At 38.3% G+C, this 21,480-nt stretch overlaps 1 protein-coding gene across 1 annotated transcript; it reads left to right on the top strand.

Annotated features, from left to right (window-relative positions):
- The first annotated feature begins 9,623 nt into the window (after positions 1-9,623).
- Positions 9,624-19,352, top strand: tnfaip3 (tumor necrosis factor, alpha-induced protein 3). Its single transcript, XM_057342558.1, has 9 exons — positions 9,624-9,880; positions 10,684-11,020; positions 14,461-14,651; positions 14,868-15,009; positions 15,509-15,679; positions 15,762-15,942; positions 16,333-17,234; positions 17,349-17,548; positions 17,633-19,352. Exons 2-9 carry the CDS (start codon positions 10,714-10,716, stop codon positions 17,891-17,893), a joined length of 2,355 nt encoding a protein of 784 aa, XP_057198541.1. The 5' UTR covers positions 9,624-9,880; positions 10,684-10,713; the 3' UTR covers positions 17,894-19,352.
- Positions 19,353-21,480: the final 2,128 nt, after the last annotated feature.

Consider the following 21,480-nt stretch of genomic DNA (forward strand, 5'->3'; position numbering starts at 1 on the left):
CATGGGGCGGCTCCTTGTTTTTGCTCAATCGGAGGCATTCAGCGACAGTGTTTGGACTATCAGTATGATTTATTTGTCTGTATTGACCTGCTTAATTACCCTGGGATAATCTGAAACAGAGCGTCTTGACACTGGCAGAAAGCCCAGCCACTTTGGCTCTGTGGACCAACTGTTGACCTGATGGCTGGGGGTTGACAGGCAGGGGGCCATGGGTCGCGGCCACGCCGTCCGCTCCGGCTTCGGTCTCTGCAGTGGCCGGTGCCACAAACCTACAAGCTCCCGTGGCCTTAATGAGGCGTTATGGTGTGACGGTGGACTGCAGCTATGTGATTCCATGGCGTTTTAGCAGTCTGCCCTCAGTGGTGAATCATTGACTTACAATGGCACTAGCCTCAGTTACTGCCCTCATCGTGCTCAGGGTAGAAGACATTGATGTAAAAAATGATGTGAAAGCCTTTGAAGTTAAGCAAATAAACAATGAGATTTCCAACGAAAGCACTGTGAAGTAAATTCATTTCAGTAGTTAATATGATGCCTTGCTTGCAGGAGATGTCCCATAAATGCACAATGTGAAGCAAAGCAAAAGTAATTAGCAGGAAAGAAATAAACATTTAAAAACACAGCGTGATGTCTTAGATTACATCTGAAATGTTTTGACTTTGCTTTTCTGATTGTGTTTTTCTATATGTCTTGGCAGTGGAGGTTTGGTCGTGTTTTATGTAAAAAGAAACCAAATAAGATTTTTGTTTGGAATCAAAATAAGTGAGATCATTACACGCATACATAACCACATGTTACAATTTCTCAGGTCGACTATTATTTTTTTAACTGTTCTATCGTTTTTCTTCTTCAAAAATCATACAGATTCCCTGCAGATTCATTTGTCTCACCATTACAGTTTAAATGAAACTCACAGGGCTGTTGGTACGTTTACAGTTTGCATTTAAAAAGATGATTAGAAATGTTTGTATTTTTAATGGCAAATACTGTTTCTTTAAAAATATAAGCATATTCTGACTAGAAGAGACCTGGGTGAGAGGTACTTTGAAAAGCAGGATGCCTTTAATAATTTTATTTTTAGTGTAAACAATTTAGCTATTAAAAAGACCTTAGTTTTGTTGTAAAGAATTATATTAACTGTGCTGTATGTATAATACTAGTCCACACACCTTTCATTATAAAATAGAAACATTTCATTTAAGCAGGTTTAAACTTCTGCTTGAATCCCATGGCGTCCACACTTTTGAGCTCATAGTGCAAGAATCTTGTGCATCTAGCATTCTGAATGGAGTTTGTTTAGTTGAAGCACAGTGTAGTAAATAGTTAGGTAGTCTGATATGCGACTGTATCCCCCGCAGCCTATAGGAACCTGTGGCTGGGGGTCTGAGTAATAAACCGTCACAAAGAAAGTGACAGCAGAAGTGTGGAGAGAGTGATGGGCGTCCCACTGACCCGTCTCCAGCTCCCCCTTTCTTGAAACTCTTCCTCCTTTCAGCTCCCTAGCGCCGGCAAGAGGAAAAACACATCACAGCACATTCCATATTCCCACTGGAGGGATCATGGATTAGGATGCTGGGAGATGTGTAAGGTTTGTTCAGTAACTGACCTAACTTTATACAAGAATTACTAACGAGATTTAGATGTTTAGGTATTGGAAAAATTTGGGTTGTTCTGTTCTCTTTAATATAATATTATATATAGGGTTTATATATATATATATATTTATATTAAAGCAATAAGCCATGCGAAGCAGTGGGTTAAAGTGCATTTCATAACAGCTGAGGGAGTTTTAGCACTTGTAACACACTGCTTCGCTGGGATTGTTGCTTTTATAAAATGGTTATTTATATGCGTAGCAAGGTTTCATAAAATAAAGTAAATCAAGTGATATTTAGGCTATAATGCGGTCAGCAGTTATAAATTGGGGTATTTTATGACGGCTTAGAATTTGGCTCAACCAATCAAAATCAAGGACCAGAACTGACCATTTTATAAATATATTTATACATATATTACACTGTATATATGACGAATTCATTTCCAAAAAGAGTTAACTCCGTTTGTCAAATTTTTGAAAAATGTTTTTATTGTGCATTCCAATTAATATCCATCAAACTGCAGTTGGTTTGTTTTGATTTACAGTAAGCCATAATAACTCAAAAAAAATAGCTAACTGACATAATACAACGCAATAAAAAACATGATAACATAATAAAAACATGATTTTTGAGAAAATCTAAAAACAGAGTTATCTCTTTTTGGAAATAAACTCTTCATATTTATATATATGCCAATATTATATATATATATATATATGTATATATATATATATATATATAGTATACATATATATATAATTATTTCATTTTAAAATCAGCGGTGCATTAGATATCACATCTTGGTGAATATGAGATGTTTTTAACCTTGGTAAAAACCATAACTGCGCAGACACACACATACACACACTTACTGGCACCTCCTCTTCCCCAAGCAAAGAGATCCCGCTGGGCACAAGCGCCACTCTCTCCCCAGGGGAAGGCGGCCCTCAGAGCGGGACCTTTTGTCATGCAGCCCCTAGCCTCTGGCCTTGGGAACTGACTTGCTGCAGTATGCACATCTATTTGCTTGGCTCAGGCCGGAGGCTCCCTTTGTCTCCCCTACAGACAGGGACACCGACTGGGAAGTACTTGTCATCATGGACTTACCGAGGCAGCCAACCTTCAAAATAGCCTGAAATTTTTAGTTCAACTACATCATGTGACACAAACTATGGCCTGTGGTCCACAGTGGCATCTTAAATGGAATAAAATACTTATAAAGGGGAAAGAAAAAACATCATATTGCTTGAAAATTCGAAATTATGCAGTGGACAACAAAACAGACCAGTGTGTGAATTTCAGAGAAACATGTTCAGGTCACATGTCAACCAAAATCAGGAGAATATATGTATTTTGCATTATGAAACTAGTAATAAAAAAGGCATTACTACATTGTTTTTTTTAGATTTTAATTAATAATTTGGCTTTAATTAATTGTAATTATACTAAATTAAATAATTGTTGAAAATTAAAATATTACTATGCCATTTTTTGTTTAAATAAGAATTAATTCAACGAACTACAATAAATACTGCATAAACAAGTTCTTTTTTTAAATTATAGAATACAATTTAAATAATTGTACTTGTATTAAATTTGCTGTTATGAACGTATTTATTCATTTCTGCTTTTATTCTTAAGCAAGGAAATTTGCTTAATTCTAAATAAAAGTGCAACAATTACATTTCTTTAAGTGTCTTTTTTCTTTTTAATTTTGGGGGAAAGAAGACAAGGTTTACAGTTAGTAGTTTTGTTATATTTTAATGTGTGCTTTTGTCAGAATTATGTTGTGTTTAGGATGTTTTCTTCTTGAAATACACTAATTATCTATCCTTCAAATTAAAATGATATCATTTCAATATTTTGCACTGTTTGTGTACATAAATGATTATAATTAATCCACACTGCTACAGTCAGTCAAGTGTCAACACTATGGGCAATAACAAAGCAAATGTCAACAGATTATTAGAAAATAGAGTAGAAACTGAGAAGAGGTTAAACGCTTTTTGAGTAAACTTAAGCTTTTCACCACACGAAAGCAGGTCAAGAGATTGCATCTCGGTGCCTGTGGGTAATGTGGATGGTGCTCTGGATACTGTTACATTGTAAGATACTCTATAATCAAAACAGATCAGTTCAAGGGCAAGATTTATTATGAACTTAATACCATACATTTTTGTCTTACTCATTGTCTCCAGAAAAACTTGGCAAAGTGTCAAAAAATAAACATACAATTGCTTTGAACGAATAAAAAATCTGCTGTTGTTTTCTTTAAATGCAATGACTGCAATGAAATTATGGACACAGAGACAAGTATGAAATTGATATTATTTTACACACATAGACCACAACACAAGCTCAACGATCATCAAACACCTTTTGGTCATACGTAAAAAATGAGCTCCTAGCAGCTACATTGCAAAATTAAGCAAGCAGCAAAACATTAATTCTGTAAGCACATACAGTATATTTTTCAAGCATTACAATATTTACAATTGAATGTGCAAATGTAGGACAAGTAAACTCAGTAAGTGTCTTTCCTTTGTAAAGAAGAAGCACTTGGGCCTATTTTTGCTGTGGTGAATGTCACTCCATGACTGGACCCAGCAGGGAGTCTTGATGTCATGTTATCTGTGACATGTATTCAGCAACTCCTTACCATAGTGACAGAAAAGAATGGTGAAAGGGCAGGTCTGTGACAAAAGTGTATGAAATTGCATTATTAAAAAACGTATTTCCAAAGCCTTGAGGAGCATGCCCCAAACTGACCATGCAGCTGAAAGTCTTTTAAGGTTGTCTGTTGTGAAACCAGTTGAGGTCAATGATGCATTTGCCGCGAGGAGGACAAAAGTGTGATTTCATCGTTGTGATTTAATAATTTACTTGTGTGGTGAATGAGTAAATAAAAAGCTAATTTATTACTGGACGTTAAAAAAAGCTGTAAAATTGATATGTTTAGATTAGAACAAGGTTCACAGTATAAAAAAAACATTCAATCTATTTATAACAGATTTCACATGTATAATATTATGCTATAGTATTCACAATATTATGATGCATATTTGTCATAATTAAGGTTAAAGGTTCAAATTAATTAAGGAAATTAATTAAAAAAATAAGACATGGGTTTATGTTTGGTTTTAAAAGCAGGTTTAACGCGTTTTTTTTTTTTTCATTATTAGAACAAGAATATCTTATTCTCATGATTGCAATGCCATGAAAAAATATTATGAATTATATAAAAAGTAAAAATGTGTGATGCATGTCTGGCAATCCTAATTTTAATGTCATTGTCATTGTCAATTGTCATGAAATGTAACAACAATAAAAATAGTATATAATCCCAAAATAAGAAATTGCATTTTCTTCATGCAAAAACAGTTTTTCTAATGTTTCCAATCAGTATCTGTGTTGAAATCCCCCAATGTGAATAATAATGTAATGTTTCTAATTCTTTAATTACAATAAAAACATTACCTTTGTCATTTTTGTTCAAATATTATCAGCTCCTTTGTCTTTATTATGAAGAATGATTAAGTAAATTGGGGGGTAGAGATAATGACCTGTGTATGCTTGGGTTTAGTAAAAGAGTAAAGTAAGCCTTTACTGCCATCCAGTGTCACATCATATGCACAACATGAGAGCCACAACCATAGTGCACTCTAAATTAAAAAATCTAACAAATAGTTTTTTTTAAGAAAGATATTAAGCAGAATTTATACAAAATGAAGATATGATAACAATATATTCAAAATGAGGGCAAAGATAATTGGACGCTTTCAGACTTGACAAACATTAGTGGAACATGATGTTCTACACCCATGGTTACTCTGTGTGTTTGCATATCTGTGTGAAGCTAAGGAAAAATTGCTTTATACTTTATACCAGTTACTGATTCTAATTACAGTCAAAAGTAAAAAAAAATGTCTTAGTTATTTTTAGAGATAACTGTTTGCAGATGCCACTTGGTTTGGTATTTTCACACCCAAGATCTATAATGCTAATGAAATCCAAACATCCTAAACTATATCTAAAATATCCAAATATTTTTCAGGGCTATAACAGGCCATGCAGACACTGCCCTCTGTTGTTTTTTGTATTGACCATTACAAATTTAGTTGTCCACAGTATACTGTTTTTGCAAATAAAGAAGTGAAAAAACAATGTGTATGAGACATTCTCTTTTTGGATTTTTTGTGGTAAAAAGTGACATGCTTTTATGTATTTTGTACGCTATTGCTTAATATTCTGGAAAAGGTTTATTATAATTAACTAAAACTAAAAGCAGCCTATTAAAATTGTTAATTGTTAATTGAAATCAAATACAAAATAGTATAAATAAATAAAAAAACGTTAAAAATATTAATTGAAATTATTATTCGTAAAATGAATCAGAAATTAGAAATGTTGCCATAGTAATAAAGTGAAATAAGCTGAGGCACTAAAATTATTGACTAAAAATAAATTTAATTACATTAATGATATAAAATATAACGACAAAAAAATTGCAAAGAATCAAAACTAAAATGAACATTAAAAATAAAATCACCACCATAAAACAAAAAGTAACTGCTACAGAATGGTTCAATACTTCAAGATGACCAAGAAAAATGTATGAGATAGAATGTAATATGAAGTGAAGTGAAAAGTGAAAGTGACTTATTTGTCAGATATGGTGACCCATACCCAAAATGTGACCTCTGCATTTAACCCATCCAGAGAGTAGTGAACACACGCACAGCAAGTGGTGAACACACGTACACCCGGAGCAGTGGGCAGCTATCACTGCAGCGCCCGGGGAGCAAGTGGGGGTAAGGTGCCTTGCACAAGGGCACCTCAGTTGTTACCCACCGGCCCTGGGAATCGAACCGGCAACCTTCTGGTCACGAGTCCGACTCTCTAACCATTAGGCACACTAATATTTTGTCCATCATAGCTATAGAGTGATCTGCTTTTTAAGACCAGGAAATATCAGCTTGATGTGTTTTAGTCAAATTTACCTCCTCTAGATGGTGCTTCAATATCCTGATCCTTGATGCTAAATCAGTAATATCCCATGTGAAGTAGCATTTGAGAAATATTCCAAATATGGGCCCATTAATTTGAAATGCACTATTGACTAGACCTAAAGTGTATGATTATCAGAGGATGTCATAAGGTCAATGAGCTTGTAAAAAACCTGAAGCTGAACTGAACCATAAACATAAAAAAATGAGTAGCAAAAAGTACAGTAGGGAGGGGTGGTTGCAATTTGCAACCTCACAACTAGATGCTGCTAAAATCTTCACATTGCTCCTTTAAAATATCAAAATATCTCTCTAGCCTATTTATAACGGTATACATAGTCTATATTTCTCAAAATATAAGTTGCTTTGTTCTATGCTTAATATTTTTAGTTGAAATAAACTATTTACATCATCATTTGCTGGTTTGTTTGGATCTATTGAGCATATTAAACAAATGTAAAAGTCAAATAGTAGCCTATGATACAATGGCAAAATTAATCTAGGACATAAAGGGACGTATGGTTATTGAGAAACTTATTCACACTTGTTTAACAATGCAAAAAATGTCACTTAATGTTATTAATGAAAGACATTATAATAAAAGACCAGCTGGTTAAAGGGATAGGGAATGAAAATTCTATCATCATTTACTCACCATCAAGTTGTTCCAAATCTGTCTAAATGTCTTTGTTCTGATGAACACATAGAAAGATATTTGGAAGAAGGCTTAGAACAAAACAGTTCTTGGACCCCATTGACTACCATAGTAGGAAAAATTACTTAATCATTTTTTTCTTCAGTTGAACACAGTACACAAAAGAAGATATGTTGAAGAATGTTGGAGACAAACAGTTCTGGGCCACTTTTGATAACCATTGTCATTTTTCCTACACTGTAAAAAAATCCCCTAAAAAAACAAATAAAGTAGGCTACTGGCACAAAATTACCAGTACATTTTCCTTTATTTTACGGACATTTCCGTTAATGCTAAAATGCAAATGAATGCAGTGCAAAATGTAAAAGACAGGTAAAACAACTGTAAAAATGAACTCGGAAAATTGCCCTCTTTTTACAGATTTTTTTTAGTGTACTAGTCGGTTGGGTCCAAGAACTGTTTGGTTACAAGCATTCGTCCAAATATCTTTCTCTGTGTTCAACAAAACAATGAAATTTATACAGGTTTGGAACAACTAGAGAATGAGTAATTCGTGACAGAATTTTCATTTTTGGGTGAACTATCCCTTTAAATGAATTTATTCTTTAAACAACTTTTCCTGTTAGCGTCCTCTCTTCACAGGTGTTAGGTCATCTGAAATCTTTGTAAGAGCTTTATTCAAACTGGAGATGATATGGGCATCCCATGGTGGAAACAGAAAAGCAGTGGTGCTGTCTCACCTCTGCTGTCTACTTAAAATGGGAAACTTTAGTGATGTGATCATAATAATTTTTAAACAAGGTAAACTCCAGGAGCATATGTGGGAACTTTCCAAAAGAAATAAAACCTTTTCATTCATGTTACCCACAAAGAACCATTCTTCTGTGTGAATCATGCTTTTAAAAGACTGTGTCCCATTTAATGACTGTATAACTGTATGTGTTCTTTAATTTTAGCCCCCTAAAGGTTTAAACACCTCCTGTACTTACCAATTAAGTTAGTCATCATTTTTGCCCCAGCATGCACAATCTGTTTAGTGCCTTTGAAATTGTGTATTATAAAGCCAGGAATTTTTTTAGGACTCTGTGGATATCTCACAGAGTCCTAATAAAAAATTCCTGTAATAATATAACTAATCGAGATTTCTTTAAAAACAATCAAATGTTTTTCAAAATATACTTTACTTTGTTCTTTGCTTATTATATCAAGTGGTATAACCATCAAATAATTATCTTAAGAATTATTTTCAACTAGCTTTGTAACAAATTAGAAAATACAATTATCATACATTTACATCATAATTTGCTGGTTTATTTGCATCAATTGAGCATTTTAAACAAATGGTCACCATGGAATTATTAGGTTCTATCCGCATTCTGAGCAGTTTTGAGATAAGTTTTTTGCATTCCATTTTTGTTTCCAAAAAGTCCCACAATGTACACAATGTAAAGAAAACACATCACGTAATGGACATATAACGTAAAATATGTGAACAACTCAATTTTTACCTAAATGTCAGACAAATTTTTGTCTGACCATTTGACCCCTGTCAAATAGTATAGGGCAAAATGAATCTAGGACATAAAGGCACATATGGTTAATGAGAAACTTATTCTACACCAGTTTAGCAGGATGTAAAAAGTCACTTAATGCTATTAATGAAATGCATTATACAAGAAAAGTCCCTGGGTGGGCACTGGCAGAGTGTCTGGATGGGAGGGGAGGGTGGGGGCAAAAAGTTGACAACCTCAAACATGTTTAGTGTTTAACAAATGTTAGTCACTCTTTATTGTATAGAAGCTGGAAACTTCTAAGCAACCGAGACTTAGACTTTACACCCACCTTATCATGTACTAAATGAATCTTTAATGATCTGCCTTTTGTTTGTCAATAGGAGACAATCTTCAAATGTCAACCCTTGTCAACAACTGAAAAAGAAATGTGTCATACTGAGACGTAATACCAACCCTGTTACCCATAATACACATATTAAAATGTACACGTTTGGCTTAAGATGGGAGAGTGAAATTGAACAGTATAAACACGTCATCCACCACCTGGCAGAATGTTTACAATCTTGCAGAATTCTACTCGAAACATCACCTAACCAAACTGGGAAAGCCACCCGTTTCATAAAGTGACTCTTCCGCAGTCCACTCCGGTGACTAACAGTTCATTTCTAGTAAACCTCATTCATTCTTTACATGAATTAAATGGAACGCAACATATACATCAGTGTGTAAGTTACACATGCTGGGACTTCCACGCCACCACCCGATGGGCGTGGCCAAACGGGCGTCCGCCCTTACGTCATGCAGACGCACGTAACGTAAGCGTGCCCCGCCGCTCTCTTACGCCCTCCGGCGGACGACAGCAACATAACGAGGAACATTTATGATGGGTTGTGAAAGTGGAAAGTACCTTATGGAAATCCCCCGCTGCCTTTTATGTACGGCTATCAATCGAGCTGCCTTAACTAGATTAAAGGCTCGGTGGTGTTGTGGACGCGAGGACTGAAATACACCGCATCTCTGAAAGCGTTATGGACGCTCACGATTAAAGTGGACGCAAGAGTCAAGCATCTTATGGGCTTTGTTGGCGTACAGCGACATATTGAACAGGTAAGGGCTGTGCGATTCGTCGTTGCCCGTCTAATATCGGATCCGGACGAAATCTAGCCGAAAGCAAGTGTGGCTGAACGCTGTATTGTGTCGATATTAAACGACAATCTGTCTCATGCGGACGGACACGGCGTTGAACGCCACGCATTTGACAGCCATTGTTTGAGAAGACGTCACTTATGAGCGATTTAAAACGTTAGAACGGAGAAAACGTTCTATTGTTGCCATGGGGACACGTCGCTTCCTTTCATGTGTAACAGTGTTGCATTGTCTAACGGTTTCTGGCGTCTGAATTACGTAATTCGAGCGTCAGCGGCCGATGTTACGATATTTTCGCGATGGTCTCTATTGTCCCCGTTGCGCTTTGTGTTTATTGAAACTGTGGACGCCGCTTTGTTTCGTTCAGCCACCAAATAGTGACTGTTTCTGGTGTGTTAAGGGAACGCTGGCGTTCTGACGTTGTCAGTAAGTTGTCCCTGAAGAACCTGAGATAAATAAAGGGTGCCCTTGTTGTTAATGGGATTCTGAATTCACGTCTGAAACAATGCATCGTCTGTTCTGTTTATTTGTTCTGAAAATGGATTTATTCGGGGCTTGGACTAATAAAGGTCTGAAGCTTTCAGTCATCTGACCTCACAATGGCCCTGTTCTGTGAAATACACCATCGGTTTTGAGGAGCCATGATCTTTCGGTTCTTCATCTCTTGGGTGGAGAGAAACCTAGGGAAATTCTTTTTCGTTGCACGTGGCCGTGGGTTGAACGCTTCTGACAATGCTGATTTTGTCTCATGTCTTCTTTCGCAGACATAGATTGGTTCCCCGCTCCTGATCACGATGTCTCAGGGCCAAAACTTCCTGCCCAAGTTCCTGTTCGTGAGTAACCTCCTGAAGGCCGTGAAAATCCGGGAGCGAGTGCCCAACGATGTGGTCAAGCCTTCAGCCAGCGGCGGCCTGATCCATCACCTGCGAAGCATGCACCGCTACACCCTGGAGATGATCCGCATGAGCCAGTTCCCGCAGGCCTTTCGCGAGGTCATCCAGGCGGCCATCTTGGACAGGGCCATGCAGTGCTCACTGGAACAAGAGAAGAGATTGAACTGGTGCCGTGAAGTTAAAAAGCTGGTGCCGCTGAGAACCAACGGTAACTATAGCGTGTTTTCGTTTTCTTTGTTGGTTGAAGCTTGGTAAAGGGTTTTCAGAGGCATGGAGGGGAAACTTCAAAATTGTGATTTGCTGGCTTTGAAAAGTCCTCTTTGGTTGGTTGAAAACACGTATCTGACAAATATCTAAAAAAGGAAGAAGTTGGTACATTTCTCAAATGATTAACAAATGATATATTTGGCCTTCATTTTATTCAAATTATACTCGTCGTGGATTTTTGGTAAATGGGTCCACAATAGACTGTTAGTAGACTCATATACGGATCAGGCCAATGAATTATCCAACATTGCCATTTTACATTTACAGTCATTTAGTCATTTAGCAAACGCTTTTATCTAAAGCAACTTACAAATGAGATTTTCACAGGCTGAAGGCATTTCCACTTGGCCGATCCTTTTTGTCAGGTCCCAAAATAATCAACAAATATTTTAAAAAAATATTTATTTGGAGTAGGTATTAAATAAATGTCTATTTTAGCAGTTTTGTGTACATCTCATTCACAAGCATTAAATTGTCTTATGTATTGACACCATATCGGCCGACCACCTAAAATAACATGGGCGCTTCGGATGGGAAAATCCAGCACTGTCTGTCACCCTGATGTTTTTCCCCTTTAATTCAACGGCACAATTTGATTCGATTGAGGGGTTGGTGCTGTGAAGCAGGGCTCGCAATGAGCGCTTTATGACTGTTAACTCCGGGTCAGGTCGCACTGCTCTTCTCTTATGAGTAATGCAGCAAGGGAAACTTCTCTGTACTTGCCATTGTTGCTCCATTGTAGTCACTAGTTACTGTAACCCAAACTAGTAAATTTAGGTAAACGCCATCGAGAATACATGTACCTTATTTTCTCATGATGTTGTCGGAAACAGTCAGGCAAAAGAGTGATGCATAGATTTCATTTGGTCATCGTCCAGTTCCTGGCAGTGGATAGTGTCTCGGTTTTTGTATTCTGGTAAATCTTTGTTTTAGAGATCTGTATACTGATCTGTCCTCATAGGAATTTCCTCTTTTATGTCACACAAAATGAAGCAAGTTTTGTTTAAAATGGATGCTAATGTATGACCGGTATAAACTTAATACGTAGCCATAGCCATTTCAGGTCTAAACATGTGCACTACAGAATAAATAAATCGTTTGTTTTTACAAAAGTTTTATAGGATTTGTCTGTCCTGTTTTGGTATCAGTATTACATAAGTCCACCATGTTCCTGTCTTTATCAAAGTATCAGGATCCTAGGGCAGTAGATGGCATGCAATCTAAAAAACTTACAAGGAGACACAGTGGGCAACCCAGCCTTCGTTGCCCTAATAACATTCAAATGACTGTTTTATGATTATGCTTTCAAAAAGGTCTATAAGGTCTATTTTTTAATATCTGTTTTTCATATTATCATCACCAAATTTGTTGTGGGTGTCATATAGTAGTCTGAATAAGAACCTCTTCTTCATAATCGGATGTCTTGTGTTTAAAAATATGTCGGGCTTAGCAGTTAACACTGTAAAGCCTGTTTTATTGATTTCATCTATTAGAATAGTTGCATAGCCCAGTTACAATTATACAGCAATTCTGCATACATGGGTGTTGAATGTAACGCCAGTCTTCTTGGCGCATCTCCAGTTTGATTCAGTTTGACGTAAATTATAAATTCAACTGACACGGGTAATGTCAGACATGTAAGATAAAATTTGAACGCTTCAGTAGGGATGTAACAACAATATTATCGATATCGTTTTATCGCAATAGCAAAATTGTCTCAATGTTATCGTAAGTAAACAAAACCGCTGGTTATGGTGTTAGGGATGTGGTTGTGTGATGTTTCGGGCGCCTTGTTTCAATGTTTTGCGTTTCTGTTCTTTATGTGGAACTGTGATTTTCCTCTTTCAGATTGAAATGCATTGCTTGTGTCAATGATAGTTTGATTAAGAGCAGCTGTAGCATCCATAGCATCCTGGGAGAACGTTCTTACACAAGTGGCTTTCACAAAGATGTGCAAAGGCGAAGGGTAATTTGGAAACTCTATTCTTGTGCAACTAAAAGAAAAAAGCCAAATTCGTTCCGTAATACATACAAGTAGATACTGCAGGGCAAACAAACGAAACCTTTTACCCATTTCTTAAATTGCAGACGTGTTTAACCCTTTCTGTATTTGCAAACTTAATTCTGCCTGTGTTGGTAGCAGGTGCACGCCTAACCCAAGGCTTTGAAAAATTACACGGGTTTAAAGAACAGGAATCTGATCATATGTTCACACTTCCCTGTTTCAGTCTACCGCCACAAGTATTATTTCAGAACTTTGGGTTATAATCAGCTTTAGAGATGACAAGAGCAGAACAGACATTCCTGTACAACGCCGCCCCTCCTATCTGGAAAGTCCAGACGCTTTATATCACGGCTCTTGTGTCAAGAGGAGACAAGGGAAAGAAAAAGTTGAAGTGAAGCCCTTACAGCACTTAATCAGAGAATCACAAACTGGGGAAATTCCTGCACAGGCTGTTTCACAGGCGCCGCCGTAGTCGCCTCACACAGGCGTACATGCAAATGCACAACACCGTATACATGCACCAATGTTGCACAACATCAGAAAGAACACTGAATCTGGGCCATTGCTATCTTTGCAGAATACGGTGAAACATGATATCGAAAGTAAATGACGAACTGTAGGGATCAAAGTACTTGAAAGTTTTCTTGCTGTACTTGTAGTTCTGTAACTATAAAGTTATTCATTTACAAAATGAATGAAGGAGTTTTGGGGGGTTTTAAACCCGTTTAAAAGCTTAGATGGCTGTTGATTTGTTACCATGTTTCATGTTTCCTCTTTTAAAATGTAGACGGTCAGATGTGATGGATACATTCAAGTGCGTTGCACCTCTTTGGAAATCCCCTGTATTGCTTCTATATCATTCCTTATCTTGCTTCTTGACGAATTCAGCTTAACGAACCTTCAGATGTAAAAGATATATATAGCAAAGAAATTAAGACTTTTCTAAAGGCGTTGCTAAGGGTGTCTTTGTTTTGACAATAAGTATTGCCTGACTACAATGCAAAATGTCAAACTGGAACTGCAGGTTTAGCAAGCAACATGGTTGCCATTTATTGCAAAAACGTGCACACCTACACGAACTGTTATAACCCGAGTTCTTGTCTGTAGCATTTGCCTGTCTGTAATCATCTCTGTTTGAAACATAACATTTATGTAAGTCAAATGACGTCCAACGACATTTTCCACAAGATTGTACATGACAGCAAGTTTTAAATCACTATTATGAACTTTCTGTTGTGAACCAGTGTAAGATAAGAAAACAGAGATGATGTATGTATGCTACTTGTTCAATAACTGATTTAGTTTTTAACCCAAAATAGAGTAGTCCGCCACACTGTTTGTTTGTTTTTTAAATTGATTTTTGTGTGTTTGTTTAGGTGATGGGAACTGCCTGCTCCATGCAGCCTCTCAGTATCTGCTGGGGGTTCAGGACACAGATCTGGTCCTGCGGAAGGCTCTTTACGCAGTACTGAAGGAAACAGACACTAGTAACTTTCGAATGAGATTTCAGACAGAGCTGCTTCACTCTCAAGAGTTCACCCAGACCGGCCTTCGATACAGCACTTTGGTAACTACCTTCATCATCAATATGTATATGTTTGTGGCTTTGGGATAGACGTGTCTGTTTGTCCAAACTATAGATGTTGGGGTATAGGAGTGTTTGGGTAACCTGTTTTTCTGTATGGAGAAATGACACTCGTGCACAGCTATGCATAGATTACACAACACTTTTGATGTGATGTAGGTAAAACTCATGGATTGTTTCGTGTTTTTGGTTTCTCAGAACTGGGAGGAGGAATGGGTAAAGATCGTGGAAATGGCTTCTCCTGTGTCCAGCAGTAATGGCTTACAGTTCGACTCTTTGGAGGACATTCACATCTTTGTCCTCTCGAATATTCTACGGAGGCCAATTATTGTTATCGCAGGTACATGTCCTTACGAAATGTATACAATTGTGTGTGTATGTAAAAAAGTTGCACAAGAAATTACACAAACCAAGCCCTTTGACTTAAACTGACTCGTTCGTGTGAGTGCAAGCAACAACATTTTAAAGTATTGAACTGTTTTACTTGATTACTACATGAATATTTCCACTCCAAGAATCAAGTTTTAGGGACATTTTTTAACATTTTTCAGAAATGAGATCTGTTTTTTAGACTTTTTGGCAGAAAAACAAACAACAAACTAAGAATAATAGTTGCACCAAACAACAAACTGTAATACAAGAGATATTAAACTGTGAAAATAAAGTGTGAAGCTGTGAAAATAAGTGGATATCATAGTTGAAAATAACTGCACACTACATATAACAAATTACATTTAAGACGGTTATTGTATTGTTACAATGTTATTAACATACTATTGTATGTATCCAGACAACATGAAAATGTATAATAACAGTTTTGATTTATTTTGATTTTACAGACCAGGTAGTCAGGAGTATGAAGTCTGGTTCCTCCTTTTCACCCCTCAATGTTGGGGGCATATACCTGCCTTTGCATTGGCCTCCAGGAGAGTGCTACAAATATCCCATAGTGCTCGGCTATGACTCCCAGCACTTTGCACCACTGATCACCATCAAAGACAGCGGCCCAGGTATGGCACAAATTGCCCTCCTCCTTACTGCGCTTTACAGGTTGTGCCGATGTATTTGAAAATGTGATTTGTTTTTTATCAGAAATGCGTGCGGTGCCGTTGATAAACCCCGGCAGAGGAGGCTTTGAAGAACTTCGACTGCACTTTCTAACAGAAAAAGAGCAACAACAGAAGGATAAGTTGCTGAAAGACTACCTGATGCTTATAGAGATTCCTGTCATTGGCTTGGGCTATGATCCCACCCAGATCATTACTGCAGCCAGGTATTTACGACTACCTTTTTACTGCATTATTATTTGCTGCATAATTTACGTAACAAAGTTATTTGGGTCACATTTTTGGTCATCAGAAAAAGTCTGTGTGGGTGGTGGCAAAGTGAATACCATCTGCCCCAACCATGCAATGTTTGCTGATGTACTAGAGATGACCTATAAGACTAAATATAAATAAATGTTTTAAAAATATGCTTTAGTAGCTGCTTGTGGTTGAGCATGGTTCTTTTGGTAAAGTTGACCCATGAAGTTATTTACGGTTAGACAAGCTTATACCAGGTTACGCTATTGGGTCAAATCATATGCAAAAGTCTATAGGCATTACCTTAAACAAATGTGTAAAAATCGTATTTTTTTAATCTTGAATCATTCCTCCATCAGACTGGATGAGGGAAATCTACCAGAGGATATGAATCTGATGGAGGACTACCTACAGCTGGTCAACCATGAATACAAGCGCTGGCAAGAGGATAAAGAGTCCTTATGGGCACCCCAATCCCAGCGCCCCCCTCCCTTCTCCGTTTCTCAATTGTCTCTCATTGAGATCCGCTGTGCCACACCCCGCTGTACCTTCTACGTCTCTGTGGACACTCAGCCACACTGTCACGAGTGCTTCGAAAAGCGGCAAGCCGGCAGGAAGCCAGAGACCGTTTCCACCACAAATCAGACCTCACCCTCGGACACGGAGAGCAGGGGACGTTTGGAGCGCTCCGTGCTGCCCAGTCCTCGTTCCGCGCCCCCTACAGCCCCTAGCCTGAGCCTTTACAGCGAGACTCACGCAATGAAGTGCAAGACGCCCGGTTGCTTGTTCACGCTCAGCGTAGAACATGACGGCCTATGTGAACGCTGCTTTACAGCGAGACAAAACAGAACAGCCGCCAACGGGCCGCTACAAGGCCCCTCGCACGGCTGGGGTCACGGTCAGTGGGCGACAGGCGGCCGGGAACAAGAGAAGGACAGGGAGAGGGAAAGGGAAAGAGAAAGGGACACAGAGAGGTGCGTTATGTGTCGACAGGAAGTCTTTAGGATATTTAATGGCCTTTGCCCGCCCTGCATGCAAAGGACTGCGGTTTCTGAGAGCGGTGAAGCCCAGCAGCAGGAGCCTCTGACGGAGGGCTCGGTGTGGGCGCTGCATCGGGAGGCGGAAAGCACCGGCACCACCAATCATACATGGCAGACACCCGCCGCCCGGCCATGTAAACGCTCCGGCTGCCAGTTCTTTGGAACGGCAGAGAAGCTGGGATTCTGCACTATATGTTATCTAGACTACCAGACCAATCACCGTAAGTGAAAGATCTTGCAAAGGCCGTTCACACCAAGAACGATCATTATACGGTGTTTTAATATATCCAGACGAGGGAAAATGTTATTTTAACTGTTCTTATTTCTTTGAGCAGAGGCCACCCCTGCTATTGTCCAGCCAAGACACACGTCCGAGGCGGGTTTTCAGAACTGTCCACGGTGCTGCGGCCAGGGCTGTGGCGCGGAGGGAAAGGCTATGCTGGAGGGATACTGCAACAAGTGCTTCGTGAAGGAACAGAGCACTAGACTCAACCAAGCTGCTAGCAGGGGTTCTCATTCCCCACCTCTCGTCACGGTAAGTGTTCTCACACGCTTGTTTTGTTGCCGTTGTGTCGTGCTAAAGTTTCATATTAACAATAGCCGTGTTGTTTGTGTCCAGCGGGCCTCCAAGCCCCGTCCACCTCCGATTCTCAACCAGGCGCTATGTCGACGTAGCGGTTGCAAGAACCTCTCTCCAGGCTGCACAGACCTCTGCCCGGACTGCATCAGCCGCGGCCAGCGAGAGGGACGGCGTGCCCAGGCGCCCAAAGAGAAAAGCAAACAGCGCTGCAAGACGCAAGGCTGCGACCACTACGCGAATCAAGACAAACAAGGCTACTGTAACGAATGTGACCACTTCAAACAGATTTACAGAGGGTGAACCAGGAACATTTTTGCCTCGGGCAGGGCTTGAGCCCGGTGGTGCTGTAGAATTGGCGATTACCTCTCTAGTCTAGTTTTGGTCATTCAGCATCATGTGTAAAGGACAGAAGCGAGATGCTAGCGTCGCAAAACTAATGACACGACTGTGTCAACTAACGTCACACCTGTGGCATCTGTTCTTTTTACTGAACAGGGAAATACATTTGAAAACAAATTGAGGTAAGCATGTACTTGAATTAAGGATTTCGATGACCCACTTAATTGACCAAAGTTAATTTGCCAAGTCTAAATCACCACTGTGGACTGCAGAACGCCAACAGGCCTTTTGGAAGTACAGGAATAAGACGAACAGGGTATGCAGAGACCACCGAAGGACAGCGTTTGATAGTTTCTTCATAAAATGTAGGTTAAGTGCCAATGAGAGCTCGCTGAGCAGAGCTCCAGTTTCATTTCCTGCTGCGCCATTTGATGTCTGCGAGCAGTACGAATCTGTTGCCTTTGAGAATGTTTTTGTTTACCATTGCTCACCTTTTGCTCTTGAAACTGTTTTTCACTTTTGCTTGCCTTGTTAAACTTCATACGACTTGGTCCGTTCTATCGAATGGATGCATGTTTTCCTGTGGCTGAAAAATTCCTTAAGTGCTATGAAAGCCAGATACTTGACACTTTCCTGACCTCTCGCGCAGACTAAATTCAATGAAGCCGAAGGGAGTTGCCGTGCCAAAAATAGCTTTCTTTTCAAATTTTGATGAAACTAATTGGAAACAACCAAACACAACAAAACACACCCAGTGTTGGTTCTGTAAACTCCCTGTTTGCTCTACTTGACCAGCCACATTCTTTGGTTGCACTACTCTCGTTTAAACACACAACGCCTCAGTCTATACTTTGCATACGTTTAGTATGCACGAACTGACAACCTCTATTTGAATATTGCCGCAATATCTGCACAGATGTTAAAACAGTTCTTGTTAGCTCCTGTGGCATCATTTCTAAAAAACAAACTGTGTTAAACATTCCCATCTTTGAAGTCCAATATTGTGCAAGCACATTTAGCTTTGTCTGCTTGAGAATTAGATTCACATGGATTTCCCATACAGAGATGTGCTTTGGATAAACACACGAGACAAATTGATAGTCGATTCATGATATTAAGAGTATCTACTCTTCAGCAACTGGATCTGTAGGTTCAGATCATCACAAACTTGCACAATACTTAATATAAGCTGCTCCGGAATTAGGAATGGTACTTGGGACTTACAGTACATAGTGACATTCCAGTTATAGAGGAAAATAGACGACGATAGACATTTTGTGCAACCTTTCATATAGAGTATCGTATGAAAAGCCTTGGTTTTTTGGTTTGTTTGGTATTTATTCACAGCAAATATTATCTGTAATGTGTTTCAAGAATTATTTATATGTTGTCCTGAAATAAATTATTTTTATTAAGAAAACATTAACCAGCTTCTTGTGTCTGTTTAACAAACTTTTGTGTTTGTTTGTAGCTTTGACTGTGTTATTTAAGCAGCACTAGAAAGCTTTTTTAATCTAGCGATGCTTTTTGTTTTTGATTCCAGAAGAAAGTTACCATGCCAATGTCTATCACTTCTAGTTACGTGCGTAACTGTGGTTTGGTGATTTCCGGGTGGCCGCAAATGTGGTCATCTAGATCATCCAGGTCTGTATTTTTTGAGATATGGGAACTGAAAGAAATCTGACAGAATAGAAATATGATAGAAATGGCATTTGAAGAATACGACTAACAAGCAAAGAAAAAGGTACAGCGCAGTTTAGAACCTGCAGTCTATCAATGAAGACCAGTTGCTTCAGTAACAGAGTCACAAACCACATCAATATAAGAGAAGAAAACAAATGAGGTTAAAAAAACTACTGTAAACTTAAATCTTGGGATATGTCACTGTGTTGCTCAGGCATGTAACAATATTATTGATATTGTGACATCGCAATAGCAAAATGGTCTCAATATTACCGTGGTCACATGACTGTATGAAACGATTGGTCTTCCGGGCCTATAGAGAATGTTAGAAAAAAAAATAGATGTTACCTTTGTCAAGGTCCATCTGGTGCAACTGTTTTATTTTATAAAAGGGATTTCTAGGTCATTTGACCCATCTCATATAACTCATACCTCTAAAGAAACAGTTATGAGTAGAGAATAAAGAAAAGAGGATGCTTATGGCATGTTTCCAAGTCATCGGTTGCCATTTTAAATATCGCAATACATATATACAGAGGTATCATGGTACAGTGAGATTTTGATAGTTACATCCCTAGTGGTGCTCGAGTCGGACCAAACAGAAATTCATGCCATTAGATCCAAACTCATTTGTCACAGGAAGTTTTGTGGTTATGAGTTACGTGACTTTTGGGCTTTTTTTACTTTTGTCGCTCTTTCTAATAATGTGATTCAAAAAAAGCCAGCTCAGAGATGTTTCAGTAATGTCCCACACTCAAAAGTGTTCGAGCAGCAGGCAACCCCCCAACATGCTCAGGAGCTGCACTGACTCACTGCTGGAAGGAAAGCGTGTCAGAGAGGGAGGGGATATTTGGTGTGGGGAAGAGGTGACATTTCAGTGATGCGTGGGAAGGGACATCGACGGTGTGGGCGGAAAGTTAACGCACAACCTGTAGTGAAGCTCTCTGAAAATAGATGCAATAAAAAACGACACATGAAATGTGAGGCCTACACAACTCTGAACAGAAGCATTTTTGTTTTGGCTCTGCCAGAGCACTAAATAATGTTGGCCATCAAAATGTAACACATGGGGCACAGGGAACACGTTTCTGAGATTGTAGTTCAAATTTCTACCTCTTTAAAAAAAGGTATCTTTAGCTGCAATCCACGGACTTTAGAACTTTAATGTGTTACATAACAAAACATTAAGGACACAAATTTTCACTGAAGTAATTTAACTAAGCAAATGCTTGAGTCCTCTTTTCAAATATACATATTTTTATTTTAACATCTTTTATTCTGAAGATGTATGCTTAAAGGGATAGTTCACCCAAAAAAACAAAATACTGTCATCATTTACTCACCCCCTTGTCATTTCGAACCTGTGAGACTTTCTTTCTTCCGCAGAACACAAAAGAAGATATTTTGAAAAGTGTCGATAACCGAACAGCGGTGGCACCCATTGACTTCTATTGTATGGACACAAAACCAATGCAAGTGAATGGGTGCCAGTTATAATAATATGTTTTATTTATATAGTGCCTTTCAAGAACCCAAGGACACTTGTTCTGCCAACATATTCATTTATTTTCAATACTACAATTTTATATTAACGACATTCTTCAAAATATCTTCTTTTGTGTTCAGCAGAAGAATGAAAGTCATACAGGTTTGAAATGACAAGAGGGTGAGTAAATGATGACAGAATTTTCATTTTTGGGTGAACGATCACTTCAAATGTTTATAGTTCTGCCAACATATTAATTTATTTACAAAACTACAATTTTATATTAACAATGTTTTCAAAATGTATGATTTAAAACAAATTTGTAATGAATGACTTTTTAACATATTATAATATTTTGAAAACTATTAATAAATACAGA

The sequence above is a fragment of the Triplophysa rosa genome, linkage group LG9, assembly GCF_024868665.1.
Source record: "Triplophysa rosa linkage group LG9, Trosa_1v2, whole genome shotgun sequence".
Taxonomy (NCBI): domain Eukaryota; kingdom Metazoa; phylum Chordata; class Actinopteri; order Cypriniformes; family Nemacheilidae; genus Triplophysa; species Triplophysa rosa.